We start from the raw sequence: 27277 nt of genomic DNA, 5'->3' as shown, positions 1-27277 counted from the left end.
CTCCTCCCTGCAGGGCACCAGGAGGATCAGAAGTTTAGTTTGAGATGAAGGTGGAGGAGTGCACGAAAGAGACAAAATACCCAACAGCCTTGTTACCATGCTAAGCTCCAGAAGGAAGCTGTGCCAAACTGGAACAGGGCAGCTACAGTCCCCAAATGCCTATTCCAAGGATTTAGTAGCACATTGCCAGGTTTTGTTCCCAGCAGAAACTCACAAGTAATGACACAAGATGAAGGCTTGTAGGATTTTTTTCTTCTTTTAACCTTTATTTAGAAACTATAATATTCACCAAACTCTACAAGGTTTCTCTGTACAGGTCCCACCAGGTGAAGAACAACACTGAGAGATGTCTGCACACAGCCCTGGCTCACTGTGCACATTGCCACAGAGAGCAAGAGCTTACCCCGCATCCAGGATAAATGTACAGCCTAAAGTACTGTACCTGACATAAATTATGGAGGTATCAATTTCAGAAGTGTTTCTGAACTCACTCCTGTTGGAAGTGGGGAAGGGAGGGGAAAAGGAAAGAGTTGTGTGCTGCCTAAGCCCAGTGGGTACCAAAAATGCCCTCAGGACTCTGCCCGGCTGCTCCAGGGACCCGGTGCATTGTACATCCAATTTCACAGTATCACCACCAGCCGAGCCCTGAGCAGCACTGGCTCTTTTCTTCCTCCTCTTCAAATCTGCATCTCATCTGAGCAGGGCCATTTGGAGAGTGGTGTGGCTTGGCATGTGGGTGCCCTTTTTGACTGGTTTATGCCCTTTTTTAGTTTGTTTTCTATCCTGGGGAATGTACTTGGAGTAAATGAAAAAGGCCCATTTCCAAAATGCATTAAGAAAAAGAGAGAAAGGGAGTAAAAAAAAAAAAAAAAAAGGCACTGCACAGGGGGACCTTTGAGGTAGTAAACATTTTTTCCTTTCAATGTCTGGCACCAGACAGGGAGAGGGAGTAAAGGTATCTGTGCCCGTGTTTCACTGTGCGTGGTCAGGGCCATGGTTGTGGCTGTGTGTGTTCACCCCCTGCAGGGACATTTGGGCATGCCAGCCGTACACACAGGGACATCTGTGTGTGCAGAGCCTGTGCCTGGGATCACGTGTGTGAGCATGTGGCTTTGCACATTCCTGTGGCTTTGCTCATGACTGCAGTCAGTGGCTGGAGAGCACCCGTGGCCCTTGTGTGGCCACATGTCTCTGTTGGGTGGTTTCCACCAAAGTAACCAGCCCAGGGCTCCCCTCGAGAGCTTGTGGCCCTTTCAGCCCAAATAAATGGTGTCTTGTGACACCATTCCCTGTTATGCTCCTGCATCTCAGCCTCTAGAATAAACACTGCAACAACCCTGAGCTGAGCAGATGTGTGAAACACCAGCTTTCTTTCAGTTTGTCCCCTTGGATCCTGCTTCTTATGCTAGAGCAGGGCCAATGTCTCCAACCTACCATGGAGCATCACAGTTGCTGACAAACCCAGGCTGAACCCCAAGCAGCCACACACAGGGCCTTTGTGGCTGTTGTCTCCTGCAAGGCAAAGCCACGAGGGCAGCTGTGCAGCATGGAGAGGCTCTCCCCACAGCACTCCCTGGGATACCTGGGAAGTAGGGTCCCAGAAGTTACAAATCCCTGGGGCACTGCAGGGGGACCACCAGTTTTCTCCACCACTTCCTTGGCCACAGGCAAGGGCAGCTGGCCTAGTCTCTTTCCTGCCAGGAAGAACAAATCCCTGAGGAATTTCAGCTGGGTGCATTCCTCTGAGGACATGCAGTAAGGCTGCAGAGGGGCTGGGGAGCCAAGCACAGCCCAGGCTGGTGCTGGGAACCACTGTTGCCTGGGACCCTCTGACAAGGACAAGGACCCTGGTCCCCCAAGTGTCAGGCTGAAAACCTAATGGGGACTCAGGGCTGTTGAGGGCCAGCCTCAGAGAAAAGCCCCTCTCCCCAGCTGCATAAGGGGACACAGGACTTTGGTGGGGATGAACCCAATGCACACACAACATCAGTGTAACTAAAACCTTGCATGGAGAAGAAATTTGAGATAATAAATAAAATCCCATTATTTTTGAGTTGGGAGGGGCTGATGCACTTGTAATTGGCCGAACGCCCTTGGACCAGCTCCCCTGGATACCCAGACCCTGGACATCTCCAGAAAATGCCAGTGCCACATCCCTCCCTTCCTCCCTCCACCCCTCCACTCATCATGCTGCTGTGGAGGAAGTACCTAAAGCAGAGCACAAACCTCTTAGCCCTCTCTCCATTTTGTGCTAGACTCGTCATTTTTTGTTGGGTTTTTTCTCTTTTTCAGCAACCCCCAACCCAGCTGGAGATATGTGAACCACAATACAGTACAGGAACAAACACTATCACAAACCCTGCCCGTGAGCACAGTGTCTCTGCCCTCCTAACTCCGGAGGGCAGTGCCCCTGAAGGATTCATGTGCCACCAGGAGAGGCTCACCCCACCCCAGAGCAGGGATCAGTTGTCCCAGCTCCTGCAGTCCCAGCTCTCCAGAGAGACTGAGCTAAAGAACATTGAGTTTTCTTGAGCATGTCAAGTTACTGTGGACCAAGTCCCACATTTGGAGCAACTCTGGAGGCAGCAGTTTATGAACCACCAACATACTCCGGTAAAAACATGGCTCCTTGTTCATCTTGCTGTTCTTGTTTTTCACAATGCCAAAAGTTTTGAAGCCCTCATGCCCAACAGGTGACACTTTAAGGACCTCCAAGCACATCCCTAAGAAGACGTCATCAATGGGGTACAACTCCAGTGTCTCTGAGGCCTTATGCAGCCTCTTGGCCAGGGCTCCATCCATGATGAAGCCCCCACCCCCTGCATAGGGTGGGTAGATGTTTTTGTTGTAGAGGGCACTGGGGATGTAGTACTTGTTCTCCTTCTTACGGATCGGCCTGGCTTTGTAGAGGACATCCCCCACAAAGAGGTCCTTTCCCTCCTTCTTGTCCTCCAAGAACTCCAGGATATTGCTGGGACTCACAAACACATCGTCGTCGCCTTTGAAGATGAAGTGGATGTTGTCACAGTAGATGTCGACCCACTTGAGGAAATGGACCTCTTTGAGGGTGAGGTTGAAGAAGCTGTCCAGGAAATCCCACTGCAAGATGTCCCCATAGATGCGGTTCTCATAATCTAGCAGTTTCTGGTGGTTGGCTCTCTCCTCCTCCTTGGAGGCGGTGCCCAGCAAGAACAGTGTCCTGATCCTCTTGCCCTCCACCTCCTTCTCCTGGCCCCAGGTCCTCCGGATGGCCTCGCGGCGGTCGTGCTGCGTGATGATGGACTTGACCACGATGAGCAGGTAGACATCCCCGCTGCACTTCTCTGGGTGGTTGATCAGCATGGGGAAGTAGCGGCAGTGCCGATAGAGCAGGAACTGCTGGAAGTTGGGCTCCAGCCCTTTGAACCAATCCACCTTGCTGAAGTTCTGGTTGGCTGAGCAGTTGGTAGTGGTGACATCCCAGGATTTTGTTTGCTTTGCTGTCACGCTCTCCTCCTTCACAGGAGCTTTCTCCTTCTTGGTCTTCCAGAAAGTGCTGCTGATGGAGAAGGAGTTGTCTCTCTTCTGGGATTTCAAGGGCTCTGAAGGGGGCAGTTCTCTCTGCTGCTGGCCCTGCATGAACTGGTTTGGGGCCATTCCACGCTGCAGCACCGTCACTGTAATGATCAGCAAGAAGGAGAGACAAACTGTTTTGTAGATAGTCTTCTTCCTAAAGGGAAGAGACAAGGGGTTAAGAAGAAGAAACCACAGGCTTCAACAGACTTGTCTGCAAAAGCACTTCCTGGAGAGGTCATGGGATGCTCATAATCTATGTTCCATCACCTTTTGAGGAGTAGAAACCTCATGGGAAGAGCTGCGGGATACCCCCATGCACACTCTTCCCAGCTGCATTCTGCCTGTGGGGTGGCCCTGGGGCCACACTTCACTGTAGGGACAGGCACAAGGTATGTGGGGGTGGCTGCAGTGGCATCTGGTAACCCCACTGCTAAGATCCAGGAAGGGTTCACAGGAAGGATAAATATGGGCTGAGAGAGAGAGAGAGAGAAGTCAGGGTGAGAGTTTTAGCAAGGCAGCTGTTTCAGATGGAAGTCCCAAGAGTTTTTCAGTTTAGGACAAGAGCAGGAAGGAATTATATTTTCCACAGAAGCCTCAGCTCCAAGACAGACATACTGTCCATGGCCTAGACTGGCATCACAGGTTACACAGCACTGTGAAACCAGAGCTGGGAAGACCACAAAAGTCAATATGAAACCAGCATTGCTGTTTCATTTCAAAATGGCACATCAGGACCAAAAAAAAAAAAAAAAAAAAAAAAGCCATTTGCAGGGCATGAGTAGATCAAAGCCAGTTCTTCCTGGGGCCATCCTGCTGCTGTCCTCTGCTCCAGACCCAGAGCCCTGGGAAACTGCTGGCTTGGGGCAAACTCCAGGTGGAGCTCATAGGGGGCTTGAGCGGGATCCTCCTGAGGTCCTTGGGACTGCAGGAGGGCTGCACTTGGAGATCACTGACACACAATTCCTCCCCAGCCTGCTTTTCCACACAGCTAAAGGTGGGTTTTTTATCCCACTGCCACAGAGGAGGGGGACTGCCCTCTCTGCCCAGCTGCATAATGTAGCTCCAGAGTGCTCGGCTTTCCTCCACAGTTTGCACATCTGCACCAACTCCCTCCTGCCTCAGTCCTGCGTTTTCCATCTGCCTTGGGACATCTCCCTGTGCAGATGAGCACTGGGCATGGGAGGATGGCAGCTGAGCTCCTCATCTCTGCTCCCAACAGCTTCCCAAGTGCAGCTGCTTCTCTATCTGCTCTGACAAAAGGTGCTTGGCAGTCCCTGGATGCCTTTTTCCTGACACTGGGTTATGGAGCTGACAGAGACAGATGTGGCCCTTGTCTTGGCATGCCCCTCTGCCTGTCCTCTTTATGTCAGGAGCACAGCCCAGCCTAGGTGGGCTACCTGTCCCCCGCACTGGGGACAGCCCTCAGCCACCTGCTCCCATCAGAGCCAGAAAAATCCAGACTCGTATCTAGCAGGCAGATGGCATCTTAACTTCAGGACAGTCCAGAGAAGGAGCTTGGGGCTGAAACCTGAAACATTTAACCCAAGTATTTTCCAGATAGACAAAAAAAAACCAAAAGCCATGAAACTCTCCTAGACCCGGGGGCTGGATTGTGATCAGAACCACTGTGAAGCTGCTGGACTTCTGGGCCTCAGGCTGACCCAAAACAACTGCTTGGTGGGACACCCCATAGGTTGCCATATTCCCCAGGGCAGGAGACAACACTGTGTTCGGGGATTCCACTCACCCTGAAATGCAGGAATGCAGGAATCTCAGACTGGGAATCAGGAGCTTTCAGGAGCTCCTGTCTCTGGCTTTGCCCTGAAGCACAAAGAACTTTTGAGCCTGACGCTGCTGTGGGAAAACTGTGATCACTAGTGTGGACTGTGGGAGCGAGCGTGGAAATAAGTAATTACGGGTAAATGGATAGATATTCCCCATCCGGTTTTATATGTGGCCACTCATCTGAGACTGATGAGGGAGCAGTTCTGATTAGATCTCACCATTCCCTTAACCCTCTCCAGCCCTGCCTGCACAGCTTTGAGCTTATTCTTACAACTTTACCCCAAGCACAGCCAAGCAATATTTAAAACCTCTCATCCACACTCAGCACTGCTGTAGAAATAACCCCTGTCACTCTTGTTGAGTAATTTCGTTTGTATCAATCCCATCCCATCCTGTCCTATCCCATCATATTCTTACACTCCCCACCACCCAAGGACAACAAGCAATAAAATACTCAGCCTGAATGATGGCCAAAAGTTCCCCAGAAACTAAAGGGCAGGGAATTACTGGCAAAAGTTTTAAAAATTTGCATAGGTAGGGCCGTCACTAACTGGCACAGACGCTCCCAGCCTTGGCAGACTCTGCCTAACAGAAAGCAGCTGCATGGGTGCCCTGACCCCCATTACTCTCCTTGGGTCCAAACAGAAGATTCTAACCCAGAGCTGAAGGGGCAACTCCAGCTTTTATTAAGAAGTAGAGTGTCGAGTGGCCTGGGTATGTTTATAGGTGAGGTGTTGCACAACAGCACAGAAACTTATTCCTTCTTCCTTCAGTGGACCCTGTTTCCGAGTTCTCACCAGCGCAATTTCTGCTTTGCTACAAGAACCTATTTGGGATTTTTCCTACTGATCTGACTGCAAACCACGGGGTGCCATCAGGTCCAGCAGGAACCAGGAGCTCTACAGCCACCTCTGCCCTGCAGAAACCCTGTCCCTGCACTGCCAGGAAAGTGACGGAGACTGGGAGGACCCTGAGCCACAACTGCAGGCAATTCCCATATCAAACCAAGGATTAGGGGGTTAAAAGAGCGACAATTGTTTGTGCATCTTTTCAGATTGCAAGTCTTTCTGCTCTGTGGTCTCCTCAGCTGGGAAGTACTCTAGGTACGGGTGAAAAAGTAATTCCTGCTTTCTGGAGATCGGCAAGCGAGGTGCTTTGGGTTTACTGCCATTGCAGAGAAGTGACCCTGCCAAGCCCCAGGACCCTTCTTTGGGGCACAGACCCCAACCAGTCCCCATAGTGTCCCCAGGAGCTGGGGACACCCAGCACAGCAAAGTCCAAGGGTGGCAGACATCGGGGGTGGGGGTGGACTCCCATCGGAGCCAGCCAGGTCCGTCTGTCCCACCTGCTGGTGTTGGTGCCACCAAGAGAGCTTTAGAAAGGTCTTAACATACTCCTCCTCTTCCCTTTTATCCACCAAGGAAACTTCAAAAGCTTCACTGTGAGGTGGCTTCCCCACCAGGCAGTTAAACATAAACTCTAAATTAGAGGTGGGCTGTATCCTTTTCAGGTGTTGATGCTCGAGGGCAGATGAGGCCATGGGAGACAGGGGCTCTCTATCCCTATCCCATTCACTTTGGATTCACGTGAAAACCCCTTTGATCCGCTAGCGCTATCTATTTATGTGATAGGGGTTTTTTTTGGCCCCTCAACTAGACCCAGTCGCTGGAGGCACCGCCAGTACAGAGTCCTGTCTGCTGGCAGTGCCAAGGACTTGGAGAGGGGATCTTATAAAGGGGCAGATGCTGGGCAGAAAGCACCCAAATGTCCCCAAAGGCAGTCTGTGCAATAGCTGGGGTGCAAACACCAAGTGGGGCCGCAAGTCGCCATGGAGGTGCCCGGAGACACGTCCCCTACTCAGAAAAGCCATCTGGTTGAATTACAAGGCGGTAAAAACAGCCTTCTGGGGAAGAGGCAAGAGCCGAAACCCCGGGTGTTGCCCCCGGCGGGGGCATCTGCCCCCAAGCTGCCGCTGCCGTGGGACAGGGACCCCACCGGGCAGGGCTGGAGGTCCTGTTGCCCCAGGCCCCACCACACAAACCAGCGCTTTTTAGGGAAAAGATGAGAAAGGCATCCCCCGGGACTGGGGGGCACCAAGCGGCCGCCCCTGCCCGTTGCCCCCATCCTGCTTCCCGCCGGGCCGGAGCTCCGGTGTCCCGACATGGAGAAAAAAATTGTGTCGGGAGCGGACGCCCTTGCCCAGGGAGACCCCGCCTGGGAGCCCCGCAGAGCCGCGGCGGCGGGAGGGTCGCTCCCGGGATGGGGACAGACGGACAGGGGACAAATGACGAACTCCGTCCTTAGTCGCTTTCCATATGCCCACCGTCCCCACCAGAGCTACCCTTCCCCGGCCAGCCCCCTCCGAGGCGAATCTCAAGAGGGATCCGGTGTGGAGGGGAGCTCGCAGTCCCCCGGCTCCGGGCAGGACGCAGCGTCGGGACGGCGGTGCCGGGCACCGGGAGCGGAGGACACGGGACGGCGGAGCCAGGGATACCGGGACTCGGTGCGGGAGCGGGGCTTGGGCTCCGCGCTCCCCGGAGATCACTCACCACTGGAACATGCTGGGAGTGGGACGGGGCGGCCGCTCCGCTGCTGGCCGTGCTGCCCGCGGTCCGGGCGCTTCTCTCTGAGCTCTTCCTCCTCCTCCTCCTCTTCTTTTTTTCTTTTTTTTTTTTCCCTACTTTTTCTCTTTTCCCTCCCCTCTCTCTCCGAGGTGGAGCCTAGAGATAGATGGCAGAGCAGGTAGGTTAACTCTTGCCCTGCCCTCTGTCCCGTCCCCCCGCCCCACCCAACAGACAGACACCTCCCCGGTGCTCCCAGGGCAGAGTTTAAAGGTGACATCCCACGCGTCCCCCTGAGGACTCTCCCCGCTGTTGATGGCACGCTCACCAGCATCTGGCAATTCGGGGGCGTCCTACTCCGGCTTCTCGTGTACTGTGCCCTCTCTGGGGTGAATTAGCTGTGCCCCAGAGTCTTTGATACACATCCAGGGATCCCCACCTCTCCTGGGACCTACCCTTCCCCCATGACCCACATCTCACTCAGGGTCCACACCTTGTCAAGGACCAATACTCTGCCCAGGACTCCAGTCTCACCAGGTATCCACGCTCTGTACAGGACTCACACATTTTCTGGGACCCACAGCTCACCTGGGGGTGTAGGGAGTTGATGGGGAGTTGCTGCAGCAGGAAAGTGCCTGCTCAGCATGCTGGGACCCATCATGTGTCAAATTCCCAATACCATAGCAGGCAGGTGAGGTGTCCTTCCAAACTGATCCTTCAGCCCTGGTTAGGATGCAGTTTTATCAGCATTCCTGCTACAGCCGTATCAGCATGGGACATCCCATTGCCCATTAAGAAGCAGATTAAAGACCTTCCTTTTAAATGTAACATTTCAGTTGCAGGTGTTTTTCAGCCATAAAAATCAGTTCCTGTAATTTCTGATATCTCCCTTTTTTTGTCATCCTCCCAATTCCACCAGCTGTTCATGTCCATCATGAAGCCAGCAGGAAATTTGCATTTCCTTTCCTGTCCAGCAGAGATATCACAGTCCCTTTCTGAACAGTTCCTCTGCATTTTTCATGGGTGATGAGGGTCAGCGCCTCCTACAACTCTCACAACCCATTGGGCACACTGAGGTTCTCATGGGAAAGACTCTTTTTTCCAAGACTGGACATGCAGAGGGACCCATGCATCTCTGCTACTCAAAGACCACCAAGAGAACTCCAGCTCAGTCTGGGGAGGAAGATTGTATTGCATTCTCCAGATCTGTTTCTCTTTATCTAAGCTTATCGCTTTCCCAGGTGCTCTGCAGCTCTGTGTCCTGGGGGCTGTGAAAGCTCCCCAGGAAACATTGCCCAAACAGGCTGCACCAGCTCTACAGCATCCCATGTCCTTATCACCACCAAAAGTCCATACATACCTTCCCTGAATCCTTTTTAACCTGTTCCCAGTGCCTATAGGAAAGTTTGTATTTGCTGCACTCATGGTCCCAAGAAAATCATGGCCATGAGACGCAATGAGCATCAGCTTGACCAGAACAGGCTGTAAGAAGGACCCACTTCATCCCTACAGCACAAGGGATGGTAGGTGCATGCCAGCCCATGGCTGGGAATTCATCCCACTCTGCAAAGAGGGGCTTTTCCTCCACTCCACTTTGTGCACAAACAGGCACAAAGGGATGTGATCAGGAGAGCTCTGAGAGCGCAACAACCATTTAACCTTGCAATTTGTCCTGGGACCATGATGGGGCCAGGGATGGCAGTATCTGCTTGTGGGGAGCAGCAGTAAATCCCAAACCACAGCCCCAGGGTGACTGCTGCCATTCCAGGGCACCCAGCAGCTGTGGGTGTGTGACAGTGGATGTGGGCTTTGTGGATGCCCCGGCATCAGCACATCCAGCCAGCAGGCACAGGGATGATGCTGCAGCCTGAGGGCTGTGCTGCTCTGGTGTGGAAGTGGCACTGCTGCAGGGTAAGGAGGGCTCCTGGCAGTCTGGGGCAGGGAGCTGTGCCAGCCGTGCTCCCATTGTCCCATTCCACCTCTCTGATGGCTGCTTCCGTGCAGGAAAGCTGTAGGGCTGCAAGCACAGAACTTCCCAGGTGATGCCATGCTGCTGTGCAGGGTTTTGGCTGAAATAACCCCCTACCTCCCCCTGTGTGTGAAAAAGATGCACATCCAACTGCATGAGAGCACTGCAGGCCTGGTGTGATGGCTGCACAAAGCTTTACCTCTGATAGTCTTTAAATGCTCAGATCCTGTCAGGTCTGGGGCTTCTGATGTCTGGAATAAACAGAGTCTTGGGCATCCCTGGCACCACCAGCTTCTGTTTCAAGGATGCACCTGAAAATGAAGCAGAATTGTTTATGATTTTTTTCATCATTACATAGAAAAGTTTAGGACAAACCCAAGTTTTCAGCTATTTAGATTTGCCCTGGGAAAGCAGAAAAGCAGCAGGAAGAACAAAATGTAACTGAAAGCATATTTCTTTAAAAAAGTCTTACTCCACACACATTCCCTTTGCCTCTTTCCAGCACCCAGCAAGAACAGGTTTCACATGAGCAGCCACAACCACTCTGCTGAGAATGAAACATGAAAAAGAGAAACCTGAATATTTTTATTCACTCCAGCAGACTCAGCCAGCAGTATATCCCTGCCATTCCTGCCCAGCCCTGCCTTCAGCAAAGCAGCCAAATCTGAAGCCCTGCCCCTCTTCCTCTGCAGCACCCATCACCTGTATTTCCTAGGTCTGAGCCATTCGCTGAAATTTGGAGGCACCAGGTGCCTTGTTGGCACTGTGGGCAGAGGTGTGAATTTCTGGATAAGTGCTCTTGTGTGCTGCTTGGGCATGGAATAGCTGAGTTCCTCTGCCTTTCAGAACACCAGTGACATTTGAGGTGTGCCAGGCCACTGCAGCCCTGGGACAGCTGGCAAGGCACCTGCAAGGGACCTGTTGTTGTTGCATTGGCCTGGGATGTAGAAGGGAAGGCAATGCACAGATCTTCCTGGGTGACACCTGAGCGACAGCCAGGGTGACACCAGCTCCTGCTGGCAGCATCTCCACATCTGATGGCTCCTGGGACCCATCTGGAGAGAGCCAGTCCCAGTGCCACACACCCACCTCCTACCCGAGCATTATCCCAACTGATGGCACTGCTGGAGATGGGGAGGAGTAACCTGTGGGGACAAGGCTTTGGAGCTGGCATCAAACAGGGCTCCAGGACATTGTCTGGGTTAAGGAAAGGACAAGGACTGGGGTGATGCCCAAGTGGCTCATTTAGATGTTCTCAAAGCAAACCACAGTGCTTTTTTTGTTTCAAGAATCCTCTTTTAATTTCAAAGTGGACCTGAACTAAAAAGTTTCATTAAAAAAAATAGTACAAAGAAAGAAGTGAGCTTTTTTATGAAGTTTATGTAATCCCAGAAGACTGGCTAGTGGCAGATTGACCCAGCCAGTGTTTTCCCACTGATGGTTTGGAATTTGTTTCACTGGGGAAAGCTGCGCTGGTTTCTTTGATATGGTTTTTGTTTTTTTGGTGTGTGTGAGTGTTGTTTTCTGATTTATTTTCATTCCAGCAAATTATACATACACAGAAAAAACTCTCACTTCTTCTTCCAGGAACTCTCACACCTCCTGACCACTTGTGCCAACACTGTGGTCCCTGGGCTGGGTTTCCCACACAAGCCAAGGTCCCGTTGCCCTGCGGAGACACACAAACCAGCCCTCTCCTCCCCAGACCTCTGAGTGCCTGGAACAGGACCAAGGGCTCAGCTTGACCTGAGACCAGCTGCAAAAGGGGTCACACTTTTAGGTTTTCCTTTGTTAAGCCACTCACCTGTGGTGTACCCTGGAGCAGGGAGAGAGGTCAAGGCTGCCATTTGTTTGGCTGAGCCAGACTCCCACCACATCAAGACTTTGCACAAACCGTGTGTGTAAAAGTGTGTGCACTTTGCATACACTCAGGAACAAACATCCTGGATGTGATAGGACAGGGAATGTTCCTTTCTCCTTCCATGTTTGTTTTTAAGCACCTTTCATGATGCTGTGGTAAAGAGCAACCCTGTGAGACTCGCCCATCACCGCAGCTCTCACGTGGGACATTGGGAGCTGTGACTCTGGCTGGGAGATCTGCCTTAGTCCCAGGGAAGGTTCCCCAGGCAGTTGGGATTAATTATTAACCTGATTTATTGCTGCGTCTTGGAAGGTGGAGCAGACGTCATGAATTGACCAGTCTGACGTGGCACACCGGGAAAGACATCCACCCCCGCAGAAAGCTCCCTCTGCTTGCCCATGCTAACAGGGCCATAAAGCAGACCTGGGCGGGGTGAGTTATTTTACTCATTAACCCCAGTGCCCCGTGGCTGTTTCCATCTCAGCGCCTCTGCCAGAGCGGGACCATGCTGGCTCCCAGGATGCTGTAATAAGTTTCCTGCCTTCCCACAGCCAGTTGCTCCATCTCACTCCATGGGCCTCTGCATCTCACACACTGAAACACTGGGGGCTGCCGAAACACCTTGAGCCACAGCTGAAAGCCACACCCTCTATCCTGCCTGGAATCAAACACTCCAGGATTTGCATTATTTCTTCCAAAAATAGGGGAGGAGTGTAAATTGCTTTGCCAGCCCCCGTTGCTCCAGGGTCCCCAAGCTGCTGTTGTCCTTTGCAGACCCAGCTGTGGGATGCAGCTGGGGCTGGCAGGGAAGTGCTTTCCTGGTAATTGTGCCAGGAGCCACAGGAGCAGGGCAGGGGGAAGCACTCTGTGAATCTGGGTGAGCAAACCCCAGGCACAGGCCCACCCTTGGGCTGCCCCTTCCTCTTTTTCCCCAGTGAAAAGGCCCCCTCCAGCCTCAGGGCTGCTGCCCAGTGAGGATGCTGCCTTCTCTTCCCATGGGATTTAAACCCCTGGGACACCTGGGTGTCCTGGGGAGCCCTGTGTGGCTGTGCTGTTGCTTTAAAGCAGCAGCTGGATCCAGCTGTGACTGCGAGTAACCCTCACCGCAGCCTTGCCCAGGTCTTTTATGCATTTTCCAGTGGTTCCAGAGGCTCTTGGCGGCAGTGTGCAGGGGAAACCAGACTCACTCGCTGCTGGCGAGCAGAACGGGAGGGGAAAGGGAAAACATTTCCCTTCCCAGAGGAACAGGGGGAGCCCAGTGCTGCAGCCTGGGCAGTGGGCATGGAGGGGGCAGGCTCTGGGGCGTGATGCAAACAGCCTGAGGTTGGGCACAGTGAGCCACAGGCCCTGGCTTGTCTCTTCCAGCCCAGTGTGCCTCAGCAAGAGATGCTGACCAATGTGCCTCAGCTTCCCTTGCGCAGAAAGCCCCAGGGTCTGGGTTTTTCCTGATAACCTGTGGTAGGGTGGCATTCAGGCACTGAAACAAACAAGCCCATGAGGACACACAAGATGGAGAAATCTTAGGGGACGTGAATGTGGGGTTTGAGATGGGAGACGCTCGCATGCTGCCCAAACCCAGGAAGGAAGAGAGAGGAGGGGGTGCTTGGCTTTGGGAAGGAAAAGACCTGTCCTGGTGCTGAAGGATGATCATTTCCATCCTGGACCCTCCAAAGATGTGGAAAAGAGGAAATCAGGAGTGTTGGAAAAGCAATGTCATGCCAGCAGTGATATCAGGAGCTGTGCCTGTAGAGATGCTCCTGCCCATTGCAGGAACCATGGGCCTGTCCTGCCCAGCCCTTGCCACCCTGACTGTTCTGCCACGCTGGCTACGGGCACAGCCTGAAGGTAAAGCCCTGGTTGGGCATCATCCCATGGAGCTGCTCTCCCAGCTCCAGCCTGGGAAGAGCTGCAGATGCCAGCAAAGCCCTGGGAAGTTGTGCTGCCGGGGGACTGGCATGGGCCCAGAAGCCATGAGCTGCAAGGAGACGTATTTTCCATTGGGCAGGAGAGCACTTGCGACGTCTCTCATGAGTCAGATGGAAAGGGCGGCTCAGGAGTCACCTGAGCCGGGCGGCTGCCTGCCCACGGCCCCTCTCCAGCCCAAGTGGAAAAACATACAGCCCCATACATGCCTGCTGAGACCCCGAGCTCTGGCCGGGCCCCCTCCCAGGCTGGCAGATGCAGAAATGCTCACATTAGCCTTTTTTGGCCAAATGGGTTTAGGAGAGAGGCAGAGACAACTCAGACATCCCTGGCTCTGTGGCTCTGCTCAGCATTAATCATCACTCTGCTGCTGCTCGTCGCCAAAACCGGGGCTCTGCTACAGCCACTGGTAGATCTGTCTCCAGCAAGAGATGGGGAGAGGGAGAAGGACGGCATGTGGAGTGCAGACTTCCCCTCTTTGGCTGGGACTACTGGACTGAAGCCATGGCAAAGCTCCCTCCTTTTGGATGTGCACAAAGGGAGGCAGCACCCGCAGTGCCACCCTGGGCAGGCACCTGCTGGGCATAGGGCATGACCCTTGCATGGGCACTGCTCCCCAGCCCAGCTCATGGAGCTGGTGGGAGAGGTGACAACAGCAATTTGCTAGCCTGGGAGTAGCTGAGACATAAGAGAGACCTCTGGAGAGAAGAGAGTCAGCACACCCAGACGCATTCCTGAGGTTTGGTTTCCATGGTGGGATGTTCAGCCGACGGTGAAGTCATTCTATGCTGTGGGCTGAGATGGCCAGTGAGTTAATGCATGGATCCAGCTCCTTCCCTGATTCACAGCAGGCGCAGCCACAGCCCCGTGCCATCTGCTGGGCTGACGGCTCTTACGTGGCTCTGGCATTTCCAGTGTCTTGGTGGAGGGAGGCTCCAGACACCCCTGCTGGGTTGATCCCTGCCTCACCATAGGAAAACAGCTCCTGCACAGGGTGGAGGACAAACTGATGGCTCTCCTGGGTCCTTCCAGCCCATTTGTATCATCACACTGTGCTCCCCATCACGGTTTACTTTCCCTTCATCCTCCTGCTGTCACTGGTGACAACAGGACAGAAATGCACCACCCTAAGAGGTCATTCCTGCAGGGCCAAAACTTTGAGGATGTGACCCAACACTAAAGAGAGGTGGGGAAGGACAGAGAACTGGGCATCATGGAAGGAGCAGGGTGGAAAGCCCATCAGTTCTTGGGGTGAGGTGGCAGGGACACTCCCTGGCACAAGCAGCTCGTGGTGCCAACACCGAGCATGTGGCTGCAGAGTTCAGCAACGGGGCTGCACAGATCAACAAACCAGAGGTGTGGTGGGTGAACTAGCCCTGAAATGTCAGCCAGTAAGTTGATAGGATTATTCCCAGCCTCTGGGGTGGTTTTCTGCACAGGGATGTGGCCAGGCTGCTCAGAGCCATCAGCTGTGCTCCCATTTGTTCACTGGTGAGACCCTCTGCTTTTGGGCTGTGGCTATTTGTGCTAAAGGGAAATATCTTAGTCTGACTTTTCATCAAAGTTCAACTCCCTCACAGTCCAGTCAGCTAAATCCCCATTAAAAAGCATATCCCTTTAGGGTGCATCTCCTGATCAACCACCTCTGCAGCGCTTTTTGCACACTCTGCACCAGTTGCCCCTGCCATCCTGCTCTCCCCAGCAGCTCTGGGCTCCAGGACAGGGGCAAGCTGAACCCCAAGGGGCCTCTAGTCTTCTCTTGCTGGCATCTTACATGAGCACACGATGCCTTTGGAAGACTGTAGGAGGTCCCTAATTCTCAGACACATCATGGGGGATCTCTTTGGGTGGTAGCACCACCATGTGCAGAGCTGTTTGCTTTTGAGATAAAACCAAACCTTCCCATACATGTTTGCATCCAATCTAAACCAGAAATTCCTCCCTGCTTCTTGTCTCACAGTGCAGCCAGGCACAGAGGTCCTAACTGGGACCACCAGGAAGCCACTCTCCCTTTGGGACAGCTATGAGCAATGTTCCCTGCTCCCGGAAGTGACAAGCCACCTCCTGGCTCTGCCAGGTGACATCCCTGGGGACCAGGAGTTGATGCTGGGGATGTGTAAGGTGCTGGCACAGCCTAGCCTGGGTGGGTGTCAGCCAGAGCAGGAAGTGCACAGCCAAACTGAGCCAAAGAAAACCGGCACCTCCAGGGATGTTTTACACCAGCCAGGATGAGCCCCAGCCTTGCAAGCCAGCGCTCGAGACACCAAAATGTGGCACAAGACAGCTCCCTTTCTCAAGGACACCAAGGATCTTTCTTGGGCTTTCCCAGTCCTTCCCTAGACTTTGCCACCCAAAGTCACACGGAAGTCCAGTGATGGGTGCAGACAGACCCAGCGTCCTCTGCCCCCTTCCTGTTCTCATCCCTGGCCCCACACAGACACCCAGGTGTGATGCAAGGCTCCCACAAATCCCTCCAGCCCTGGAAACGCCACCTTCCAGCCTCCCTCCTTCCTCGGGCCTTTCTGCCTGCACTCCACGCTAATGAGCTCCATTTCGGCACCTTTCCCTGGGAAGCCGGCCCCTCCTGCGGCGGCTCCAGCTGCCCTCCGGCCCGGCTGACTCAGGCTCGGCACACACTGGGCCCTTTCAGCAGCCTCGGCCCGAACACTGTCCCAGTCTTCCCAGCCGAGCCCCCCCAGCGCCCGCTGCCGGCACAGGCTCCTGGCCAAGGGGACACATCCACGCCCTCCCTGAGAGAGCGGCTTTCATGGCTGGGAAGCCAGAGACCTTCCCGGAGTCACCGCGGCCAGGATGAGGCACAGGCAGGAGCTCCACCGAATGGGATGGACACGCAGAGCGGGTCGCTTTGAGCAACAGCCAGCAGTTAAAAAAATAAATAGATCTATTTGAGAAAAAAAAGGGTTTACAAGCTTCTAATGTGACCGTTCTTGGCTTGGACAGATTAAACCTGTCAGGAATCTTTTCCTCCTTTCTGCCTTCACCAAACTTCCTCTGACCAACAGCGGGGCTCTGTCTGCTGTGCGGGGATGGGGCCACAGAAGGGGCTTCGCTGTTGCCCAGCTCCCAAACTAGCAGGGGGGTGAGCACCACCATCCAAACCTCCCCCTCACCTGAAAACGTTACGAAATCCTCCACCAGATGAGCTGCTGGAAAAGCCACTTGCACTTTCTGAGGGCCAGGGCTGTGCAGTGTGCCGCAGCAGCCCCTGCACTGCACCGGGCCCTGCTTGTGCGAGGGGACTTGCTGGCCCTCCCCAGAGTCTTGTGTCCAATGGCCAGGGGTGAAGTGCCTGGGAAAGTCCATGCATGGAGTTCTAGGGGTGGGTGGTCTCAGGTGTACCCCAAAAGAAGCCTTACCAACCTGCCACAGCCTAACTCCAGGGCTTTTCAGCTGTCACGACCTCTCCAGCAAGGCGTGCGTGCCTCAGGAGACACAAAGAGCAAGGTGAGCTCTTGTGACCCTGGGAGGCACGGGAAGGATGTGCAGGAGCCCAGTGGCAACCTCCAGGCATGAGACTGCATGAATATCTTCTGTCTCTTTCCTTCTTGCCTCTTGCTGTGATTTTTACCTGTCTTCTGTTCAGATTGCCAGAATGCCCAAAATACCCCACAAAACAGATTCCTTTGTCTGTCCAGGGAGATCACCATTACCACAGCTCTCAGCACAGACAGGACAAAGGGGAAAAAGGGGTCTCACAAGGTGGGGAGTGTGGCAGGGTCACCAATGTACCTGAAGCTGTGCTGATTTACACCTGTAGAGCATTGGGACCTGCTCCAAGCTCAGCTCTGGGCTTGGGAATAGGGTTAGTGGGAAAAACCTACAACCCTGACTGTGCTACACTGCAAGAGGCAGCTGAACAGGCTCAAGGGGAATCTCCACCAGGAATTTGCTACTGACTGCCTGAAAAACCTCTGCTCTTGCCCAGGCATTTCTCCTTGGAGGGTTTGTTTGTCTTCTTCCACAAGTAGGGCCAGAGAGGGGAAATGTCAGGATTTTGGTGGGAGGAATGCAGTAGCTGAAGGGCTGAGATGTGCATCACAGCCACCCTCCCCTCTGGGCACTCGCCAGGTTTCGGTAGCAGTGAAGTCCCTCTTCAGCTCCTATTGCAAATGAAACCACCACAACAAATGAGGGAGTTTTATAAGCCTGGAAAGAGGCATGAGGTTTTGCAAGCTGTGCTTAACCTGGGAAAGGTCACCTGGAAACTGCACTCCTGGCTGTGGGGTGAAGCCATGTGTGTGTGGACACCAGCACCAGCCGCCCCAGGGGAAGGACGTGTCTTGTGGCTTGTCACCAGACATTGCAAGGTGAGCACAGCCCACAGACTCGAACTGCTTGGATCACAGAATAAGTACTGCTGCATCAGGCTGCAGAAACCTTTTCCACTCCTTCTCTCTCAGTTATCCTTCCAACATTGCCTGGTTTTGTTAGGGAGCAGGGGGATGGATCCTATGAACCCCTTAGCACAGCCCAAGGAGTGTGTTGGGGGGGACAAGACCCAGCTTCCAGGGTAATGGCAGCTGTGCCAGATATTATAATGTTGAAGAAGGGTGGTGGCAGCCACAGGAGGACAGTTTATGGATGAGGTTTAAATACATACAAGAGCCCTGAGATTCCTAGAGCCCAGAGGGACCCCATTTCCCAGGCCTAGTGCTGCTGAAGCGGAGGAAGGGCCAGAGAGCATTTCCCACACCCAAGCCCTGCAGGTCACTGTGTGCTGGGGTCAGCAGGGAAGGAGGGGAGCCCTGCCCCTGCAGGCAGCTCTCTGGGCTGGCCCCAAATCCCAGGTGGGTCCCAGCAGAGCAATCTGTTCACAGGGCTGATGCAAATATTTCCATTGCTCCCGCTGGCCTTGGGATCACCCATCCAGCGGCAGAGCCTTGGGCCAAGCCACAGCTCTGCCACAACATTATCTTCATTGCTTGCAAAGGGAGAACCAATACATTTCACACCCAGAAAACACAGAGATTCTTTTCTCAATAATCTGAAAAAGCAATTGATATATGTGTGGAGGAAGGGGAGAGGCAGAAGAATGTATTTATGGAGCTTTATTTGTCACTGGTTCCTGCACGGCCAGGCTGGACAGCTCTAACCTGCTCAAACTTGCTCCTTTGTGGCAGAACACATTGTTTGAGTAAAACCCAATACCAGCAAACTCAGTGATGCAACAGAGACCTGACAGATGCTGCCTATGCAAAATAATGCAGCAGGAAAAAATGAAGTTCGGGTTTAGAGCAAAAGGAACAGTGCATGAAGAGATGTGGAGCACTGGCACTTTGCACCCCATTAACTGGGGGTGGCACTGCAAAGGAAAACCTGGGCTGGGTGTGTACAGCCTCAGTCCTTGGTGTGGGTTGAAGGTTCAGTGGATGTGGAGGAAAAGTCAGATCCCATGTAACAGCTCTCAGCTGATGTGGGCACAGCATGAGCTAAGTCTATGTAGAAGTAGGATCAAAACTATCTCAATTTCACTGTGAAGTTAATAGTATGTAAGAGCTTCCCTTCTGAACCACACCAGCGGGGGAGATGTGGTTGTCCCAACAAATACCATCTATTTCTCACCCTCAGGGTCATGCATGTTAGCTTCAAACTGTGCCTGGAAAAGAAAGTAAGAAGAAGCTAGTACTGATCATGTTGACATTTAAAGTCTCCAGACAGTCCAGCAGTCCCCATAAGCACAACACTGCTGCTGTTTCCCCAGGTGCATCCTCCCTTTGCACAGAACAGTTCTTGCACCCTCACCCTGCCCAAATATTTTCACTTTGCTGTTAGAACACACAAGACAGCACTAAGGGATCATAACAATCACCCCTACCAACATGCAATGGGACCCCTGGATTAAACAATAAGGATGAAAATAGGACCCCTCCTAAAACTCAGTCTCTACTTTTTTGGGCTGGTGGTCCCCAGCAGCCTCCCAGCCCTGCTGCTCACACTGCAGCAAGGCTCAAGGGGAAGCCCCGTATCTCCCCTGCTTTTCTATTGCAATCTCCCCATCTCCCCTGAGGCAGGTGCAAAGCTCTCTCTCACTTGAAGGGGTTAAAACAAGGAGATACCTTTAAAGTATTAATTTTTTTCGTTTGAGACAACCACTTACCAGAAAGGTATTTCTCAACTTCTTTGTGATGTGTCAGTTCTGAAAGTAGGTGTGGTGGTGGTGGTAAAGTTTCCATTCCTGAATCTTTACAGGAACAACCTCTATTTCATATTGATTCAGCCTTTACTGCATCAGGGCTATTGTATGAACTTCTCCATGGTTAAGCCTAATACAAACTAATTGGTACATACACATCTAACACAGGCCAAACTGCTGGCTTGAGCTGCTGTAAGAGAATCCTGATTACAAATGGCTCTAAATAATAATCCAGGCTGAAATGCAGCTTCCTTGTTGATTTGGTGCTACTTTAGCAAACCAGAGTTTTTAGCTTCTTTTCTTTCCCCATCCTTTTGTTTCAGAGCCCAAGCCTGCACAGAAAACCAGGCACAGCAGCAGCTGCTTGAGGCAGTTACAGATCTATTGCATCAATTCATGACGAGACACAGGAGAAAAACTCTTTGTGGTTAAAAAACTGATATCCTAATCCATAGGGCTGAAAAGGAGCCTGCAGCAGCTCTGGCAGAGTCGGGCAGTGACAGCCTGACTTGGAAGAGCTGCTGCAGTAGCATGAACCTTTCCTGAAGTGGGGAAAAGCAAGCACCAGCTCCCAGTGCAGTATTGATCTCTTCCATCCTGTTCAGCTGAGGGTTTTAAGTCACTGTCAGCAACTCCCTGGAAACAGAGCAGATGACCAAGAGTCCTCTCACCTTTCAGGGCTGTATGCCACATCCTCTCAGATCTCCCCAAAAGTGTCCAGGAAAACCCCCACCTTCCACTCTCTAACTGGTCTGCAACCAGTAACTGGGTGCCAGCCCCACACCAGCCCCTGCTGCCACCCACCAGTTCCTCTGGTGCCCAGCTGGGCTCAGAGGAGCTTTTGCCTCTCCTGAACTGAACTGTGCTTCCACCCCTCGCATGCTGTGGCCGATCCCATGCAAAGCACAACAAAAAGACACACCTGCCCTGGCTGGGACCAGGACAGAGCTCGTTTTCTCTCTAGTAGCTGCTGTGGTGCTGTGTTTTGGGTCTGGAACCAAACAGTGCCGATAAGGCAGGGGTGTTTTAGCTGTTGCTTACACAGCACGAAGGCCAGCTCTTGTTTCCCACGCTGCCCCACCAGCGAGCAGGCTGGGGGTGCACAAGACAATGGGAGGGGACAGAGCACAGACAGCTGATCCCAGCTGATCAAGGGCATATCCCAGAGTGTGTGCCAAAGTGCTCAGCAATAAAAACTGGGGGAAAGAAGGAGTTAGGAGATCTGTCTTCCCAAACTGGAGTTATGCATGATGAAATAACTGTTCCGACTTCCCTGGAAATGGCCGAACACCTGCCTGCCCGTGCAGTAACAAATTCCTTATTTTGCCTTGCTGGTGCACACAGCTTTTGCTGGATCTACTGAACTATCTTTATCTTGATCCACAGGTTTTCTCTTTTGCCCTTCTGCTTCTCTCCCCCATTGCTCTGGGGGGGAGCAGATGAGGGCTGTGTGGGGCTGAGCTGCTCCCCAGGGTTAACTCACCCACACACGCCAAAGGTTGTGCTGATAACACCCTCTCCATCATCTCCCACATGGCTAAGCAAGGACATATTTCCCCAGGAGCTGATTTCCAAGCAAGGACAGGGTATTCCCGGTACAAACCACACTCATAGCCCAGAGAAAATTAATTCAAGGCAACACGTGGGTCACAGCAGTACCTGTGCCAAGCTGCAGGACCAGTCAGCATGGCAGAAGATAAGGCAGCTTGAGAGCTTACTTCTCTGCCCAGGACAACTGTCCATGTGGGGAGAAAGAAGCAAAATATGCCAGCTCATCTGTCATCACACTGCCCAGAAATGGTTTGAGGGGTCTGATGAACACCAGAGGTTTCACCTCTGGACAGGTAATACTTCAGGGCTGAGTTGCCCTGAACTTTTCTTACTAGGAAATGGCTTTGCATAAAGTACTGACGTTAGAAGGTAAAGGTAATGAGAGATTTTAATCAGCCCCAGCACAAAAGGAAGGGAATTCCTGCGTAATACCAGAGACTCTAATTTGGGATCTTTTGGGGATCAGGTCTGTTTGCAGGAAGAGGCTGTGGTACAGGTGAAAGGAAATGTGCTGCAACCAGCAAGCACCAAACATCCAGCCAGTCTTCACAGAATTCCAGCCTGGGACAAGCATCTTTCAAAGCTTCCTTTGCCTCTGTAATGCATTAACGTGATCCAGCACCATGGAATAATTCTCATTGCAGGAAAAAATAAGGCAACCCCCCACTTCAAACAAAACAAAAAGTTAGAGAAAGGGAAGGAAGCAGAGACAGGAAACTACAAGGACACTCTTCAGAGAGGCCACTGCTGCAGGATGAAGGGACAGAATTTTATGCATGTGCTGAGGTTCCCTCTAAAACTTATTTTAGGCACCTGAACAAAATTTACCAGCTTTGTGCAAAAGTTTCAACAAGCCCCTGCTGCCAGCAAGGAGCAAGTACTTGCAGAAAATTAGCTGCCTCCTCAGAGCTGCTTGGGGGAAGCTGGAGTGGGTTGAAACACAGAAGATATTTCCATCTCACTAGAAACAAATAATGAAAATAATGAGGTGTAGAGCAAGGAAATATCTTTTTCAGATTGGACTTTACAGATATAGGTGTGTTACTGTCACCAGAAAGGTGTCAAATCACCTGGATTGGTTTTGATTAAGAAGCTTTGGTCTCTGCCCTGCTCATGGACATGACCCAGGAGCCAAATCCCTTGAGGTGAAATTGGTTCTTACTGCTGCCATTTCTGGGTGACTTGGGCAGTGACACAATTGCTGACATTGCTTTAGTTGCTGTAAATATGGTTTCAGAGAACCTTAGGAGCCCCAGTGAGGTCTGAGATTTGTGGAAGTTCACAGTGGCTCACACCCACCTTTCTTCAATGCTCAGCAGAGCTTTGTGAAAACCTGCATCCTCACCACCTCAGAGCCATGAGGATCACCAGGGTTAGAAAGGAAACAGCCTTACCATGTTCTCTCCTTGCCCCTGCCCAGAATTCCAAGGTTCTAAACTATGGCCCAGGAAAGAGCCATGCAGACAGTTTTTCATCTACGTGGAAAACAAATCAAAAGTCAGTTATTTCTCTCTGCAATGGCCAGATCCGGTGTTTGAGCAAGATGATGACACTAAGCAAGCCAATTTCTTATTTTCTTCTTGCTGCTACTGTCTACTGTGTTATGGGCTAAAAGCCTTAATTGTGAGCCAAGCTGCTCAGGGCCTTGTGTCACACAAGCACTGAGGCTGACTGTGAGTCATGGGACCAGTTTTGATGGCTCACAATCCATGATCTGCCCCCGGCTGCAGTGTGGTTACACTGATGCAGCTGCTCTGCACAGACCCAATCCCTGGATCTGGGCAGAAACAGGACAGTGATGGGTGCTGTAGCTTGGAATGATGGCACCCTTGAGAAGCGCTGCTGTGCTTTGCCAGGGATCATCCCCTGAGCTGGTGGCTCATGACCAGGAGCTCCCTGGCATGCAGATTTTGGTACAGTCAGGGTGGAAATTTTGGCTGTTTCAAACAGCCCAGTTTCCACAGGCCTTGAGGGTAGAAGGGGCTTAATTGAAACAGATCTGTTCAAGTCCCAGAGCTGCCACATTTCATTGCCCAGCTGCTCACTTGGATGAGGAAGAAATAGAAAGGAGGCAGTTTCATGGAAAATCATGGTAGGCCACGATCTGCAGAATTAACAAAAAAAGGTCATCTGCTTAACAGGAGCCAGTCCCTTACAATACTGCAAATTTGACCCTGGGGGGAAACTGCTGGAGGAAGGAGTAAAAATTTCAGGGAGACTGCGCTGCTTGACAAAGAATTCATTTGGTGCTAATGGTTCTGCTTCTTGCAACAACATGAACCACGCTCCCAAAAGGCAGTGCATGAGCAGACACGAACAATAAAGTGATTTGTTCTCAGGAAGGATTCAACCTCTGCCAACAGTCAGCCGGATCCAGGCAAGGGCTCGAACAGTCAGACCGGCACACGGCAGCCCAAATGAGGAACTGTATCACTTGGCACACGGCTGCTATTTCCAGCACTTTCATCCCATCCTCACTCCAGCTCGACTTTTTCACTCTTCAGAGGAGAACTAAATCTGGATCTACAAAGGCCAGAATTTTTCCTTGAGATCAGTAGAGGGAGGTGCCCCTGAGCTCCTAAAACCCCTCTGCAGGTGGTCTCATTTTCAAATGACCTCAGCATTTGTAGCTGTCAATTAAAGCCTAATATAAAAGACACCTTAAACACCTACAGAATAAACCTTATTGTTTCAGGTATCTGTTACTTTTTATTTGTCCTGTTTATTTGCTTATGCAGAAGAATTAGCTCTCAGCATTATTAAAAGAAAAACAAAATGAATGAACACTTTAAAAGTCTTTTAAGATGAAAGCCAGCAAGGCATTCTGAAAACCATTTTTGAAATTAAATGTAGTGCTAGGTCACTCACATGCAGAGTGAACAAAATAACTATCACTCCCCAAATCTGTTGACTTAAAATTATATCAGAACAGCATTTCCCATATTTGAAGAAGAACAAAACAATAAAGTTGTCACCTGGTTTCTTACTGCTTATGTGAAGCATTCTCACTTTCACTGCCATCAATTACTGCCCCAGTTTCTTGGAAACTTGGACCATATGCCAAAAACTGCTGAGAGAACTTGTACTAAAAGGAGGACATGTTCCAGAAAGTTATTAGATGTCCTAGGGTGTGCCACTGAGCCTGTTTGGAGAGCACCAGGTCCTCAAAAAGTGGAAATTTGGATCGTGATGCTGTAACTGAATACAATGTTACTGCAGGGTAGAAAGCAGCCTGGAGTTGGGAGGAAACTTGCTTTGAAATATCAGATCCCAACTCCTGACAAGATGTCAGGCTACAGAATTACTGCTCTGATAACACAGTAGGACAATGTTCTATGTTCTGCACCCAGAAGTTGGTTTCTTTTTCAAGTCCATTAGCAGCAGACTGCCATAGCTTGGCCAGAACAGTCTGGTCTCAGTCTGTTTTGTTTGTCTTGAAACATCTTGCTATTTCTCACCTGTCAGTAAAACTCTCCAGAGTCTCCCTCCTTTCACAATTTCTATGAATAGGTTGGGAAAGTGCAGCCTAGCCCAGAGAAGTCCACATGGCTCAGTCACAGAGGTATTTTGGTACTGGATTCCCAGAGGATCAGTGGAGGTTTGCAAGGCTGTAATTACATAGATCCTCTCTGCTTGCCATGCCCACACACCTCCTCCAGCTCAGGGGCCCAACAGCACAGGAGGTGTCTGGGGTGCCTGGCAGGGCTCACACAATCCTTCCTTAGAGCCAAGCAAGGAGCATCCCCAACTCTCCCACATTTCCTCTCCCTGGAAAGTGCTTGTTCCAATATTCAGTCAGACTGCAAGCAAGTGTAAGGATGGTCCAAACTGCCATGAAGTTCTGTCTCAAAGCTAAATTCAAGCCCCGAGCTAAACAGTAAGTCTGGATATGATTAAACACCTGCAAGGAAGGCAGCGTGTTTGCTTTTCTGCCACCACTACGCCAAGACGTGCATGAACACCACACAGAGCTCTTTATCTCTGCACTGCCATCTCCACCATGGTTTATAAAGATTAATGAAACTTTGTTTAAAGGGACAACTCAAAGCCAAACCAAGCAACCACTGGCCCTCCCCATCACAACAATATTTTCCCTCCAGATAACTTCCTTGTTGCCTTCCCTTACACACTTAAATTGTACAACAAATAACACTTCTGACACCAACCTGGTGTCGTTGGTGGCATCCCACATGCCTGGGCTCTCCTCATGAGAGACCACAAACAATGAGTGGTTCATGCCTGCTTTGCAACACTTCTGAGTAAACAACATTACCTCTGCAGAGGCAGGCCAGGCTGAACTGAAAGGAGCTGTGTTTTCCACTTAGATGGAGATAAAAACTGTTAGGGACAGAATTTGTCAGTAATAAACCACAGTGAAATATAAAGAAATGCACACCAAAAAAATTGCATGACTCCCAAACCAAATATATCAAAAAGAAAAAAAGGGAAAAAAAACCCTTTAGGAGCATTTTTATCTAGACACTGATAGATAATTTTTAGCCACTCATACAGAATGAGCCCTCTATGGAAACTTCAACAGACTTACACAGTATCAAATAACACTCTGCATAAATAAAATGACACTGAATCTACAGTAGTTACATCCAAAAGGTAGCAGCACTTAGGACTTTGGTCCCGGAAAAGCTTTCCTTGCAGATCCGTGTGTCATTTGCAGTAATTTTATTTGCTTTTTGTGAAAGAAATTACAGCCACTCTAAGGGCAATCACACCCCTCCCACTGGGGCAGCAATTTCCACTGCTCCTGTTATGGATTCCCCAGGAAGGTGATGAATCTAGCAGCTGCCCCTTCGTGGCTCACACAAAAGACACCCAACAACTTTTGAGAGTGAGGTGCTGAATTTGCTATGTGTGTGCTACTGACCTCCATTCAGGGACCTTTCCACCCCAAACAGTGGAGTCCTATGAACAAAGGCAGAACTGACATTTTTCATTAGCTTCAGATCTTCTGACTGCCATCACAGCAGCTTATTTGTGAATAAGACACAGGAAAGGAGGACATATTACTTCCTCAGCCTCTCAAATTACTGTTCAGCTGGTAACTTAATTCTAAGCACATCCACAGTTTCTCCCAGGTATTTGGAAAATTAAGATTCTCATGCATTAATACAAAAATAGTCTTGGATTTTGAACTCCATACTCACACAGCTAAGAGAACATGGGAAACCATGCACGTGGAGCTCTGCATTGCAGCAGGCTTGCACATTACAAACACACACACTTCCTTTGTTTGTTCCTTTCAGTCCAACTCAGCAAGATGCATTTTGGTTTTCATGAATCTTGATCTGCTGGAGCAGTTGCCACAACTACCAACCACCTTTGGGTGTCTGGCAATGGGTGGTGAAGTTTTTACCTCAGCTCATAAATAAAATCAGAGAGGTTTTGGAGTTGTTATTCCCCCCCCCCCCAAAAATTTAGTCCGCTCTCAACACTTTTCAAAAGGCGCTCCCCATCTTACAGCACCAGATCTAGCATGAACATAGCATAGATCCAACACAAAACTCAGCACTCTGTAAGATAAATAAAACTCGGCTACGGGAGCATTCTGTGTTATTCATGTATGCAAATGAACTGCTCAGCACATCAGTGTTAACTTGGCTGTTGATGTTATGTGCTGGAAAAAAACCAGAATTTCAGAGGAAATTCTGCCTACCTTGTTGGGGCAGGAGGTGAACTTTTATGGCTGTTTTCCATTACTGCCTTTTTGAGAACCAGAGGATATTTTCCCATCAGTTGTGTTTATCAGCTCTCAGAGGAGGCAGATGAATCTAAGCACAAGCCAGAGATTTTCTGTGACTTCTTTGTCTGGCGTGGGGATCTGTGTGACAGAGGCTATTAAGTGGCTACAATCACTTCATGTCCTGTGTAGTTTGGGAGCTAAAGCAACACCAGTACTCTGC

General features: G+C 51.1%; 1 protein-coding gene across 2 annotated transcripts; it reads right to left on the bottom strand.

Moving 5' to 3' along the window:
• Positions 1–245: 245 nt before the first annotated feature.
• On the bottom strand, positions 246–27277 carry B3GNT7 (UDP-GlcNAc:betaGal beta-1,3-N-acetylglucosaminyltransferase 7). 2 transcript variants are annotated; one of them, XM_086843142.1, is made up of 5 exons: positions 27031–27277; positions 10070–10181; positions 8490–8624; positions 7890–8060; positions 246–3709 (listed from the first exon to the last, which is right to left on the bottom strand). In XM_086843142.1, exons 4-5 carry the CDS (start codon positions 7898–7900, stop codon positions 2509–2511), a joined length of 1212 nt encoding a protein of 403 aa, XP_086699268.1. In that variant the 5' UTR covers positions 7901–8060; positions 8490–8624; positions 10070–10181; positions 27031–27277; the 3' UTR covers positions 246–2508. The 2 variants fall into 2 exon arrangements, with proteins under 2 accessions (XP_086699268.1, XP_086699269.1); XM_086843143.1 differs by lacking the exons at positions 8490–8624; positions 27031–27277.

The sequence above is a fragment of the Cyanistes caeruleus genome, chromosome 10 (assembly GCF_971803275.1).
Source record: "Cyanistes caeruleus chromosome 10, bCyaCae1.hap1.1, whole genome shotgun sequence".
Taxonomy (NCBI): Eukaryota; Metazoa; Chordata; class Aves; order Passeriformes; family Paridae; genus Cyanistes; species Cyanistes caeruleus.
Note: the sequence above shows the minus strand (reverse complement) of the source record. Positions and strands in the feature narration are given on the sequence as shown.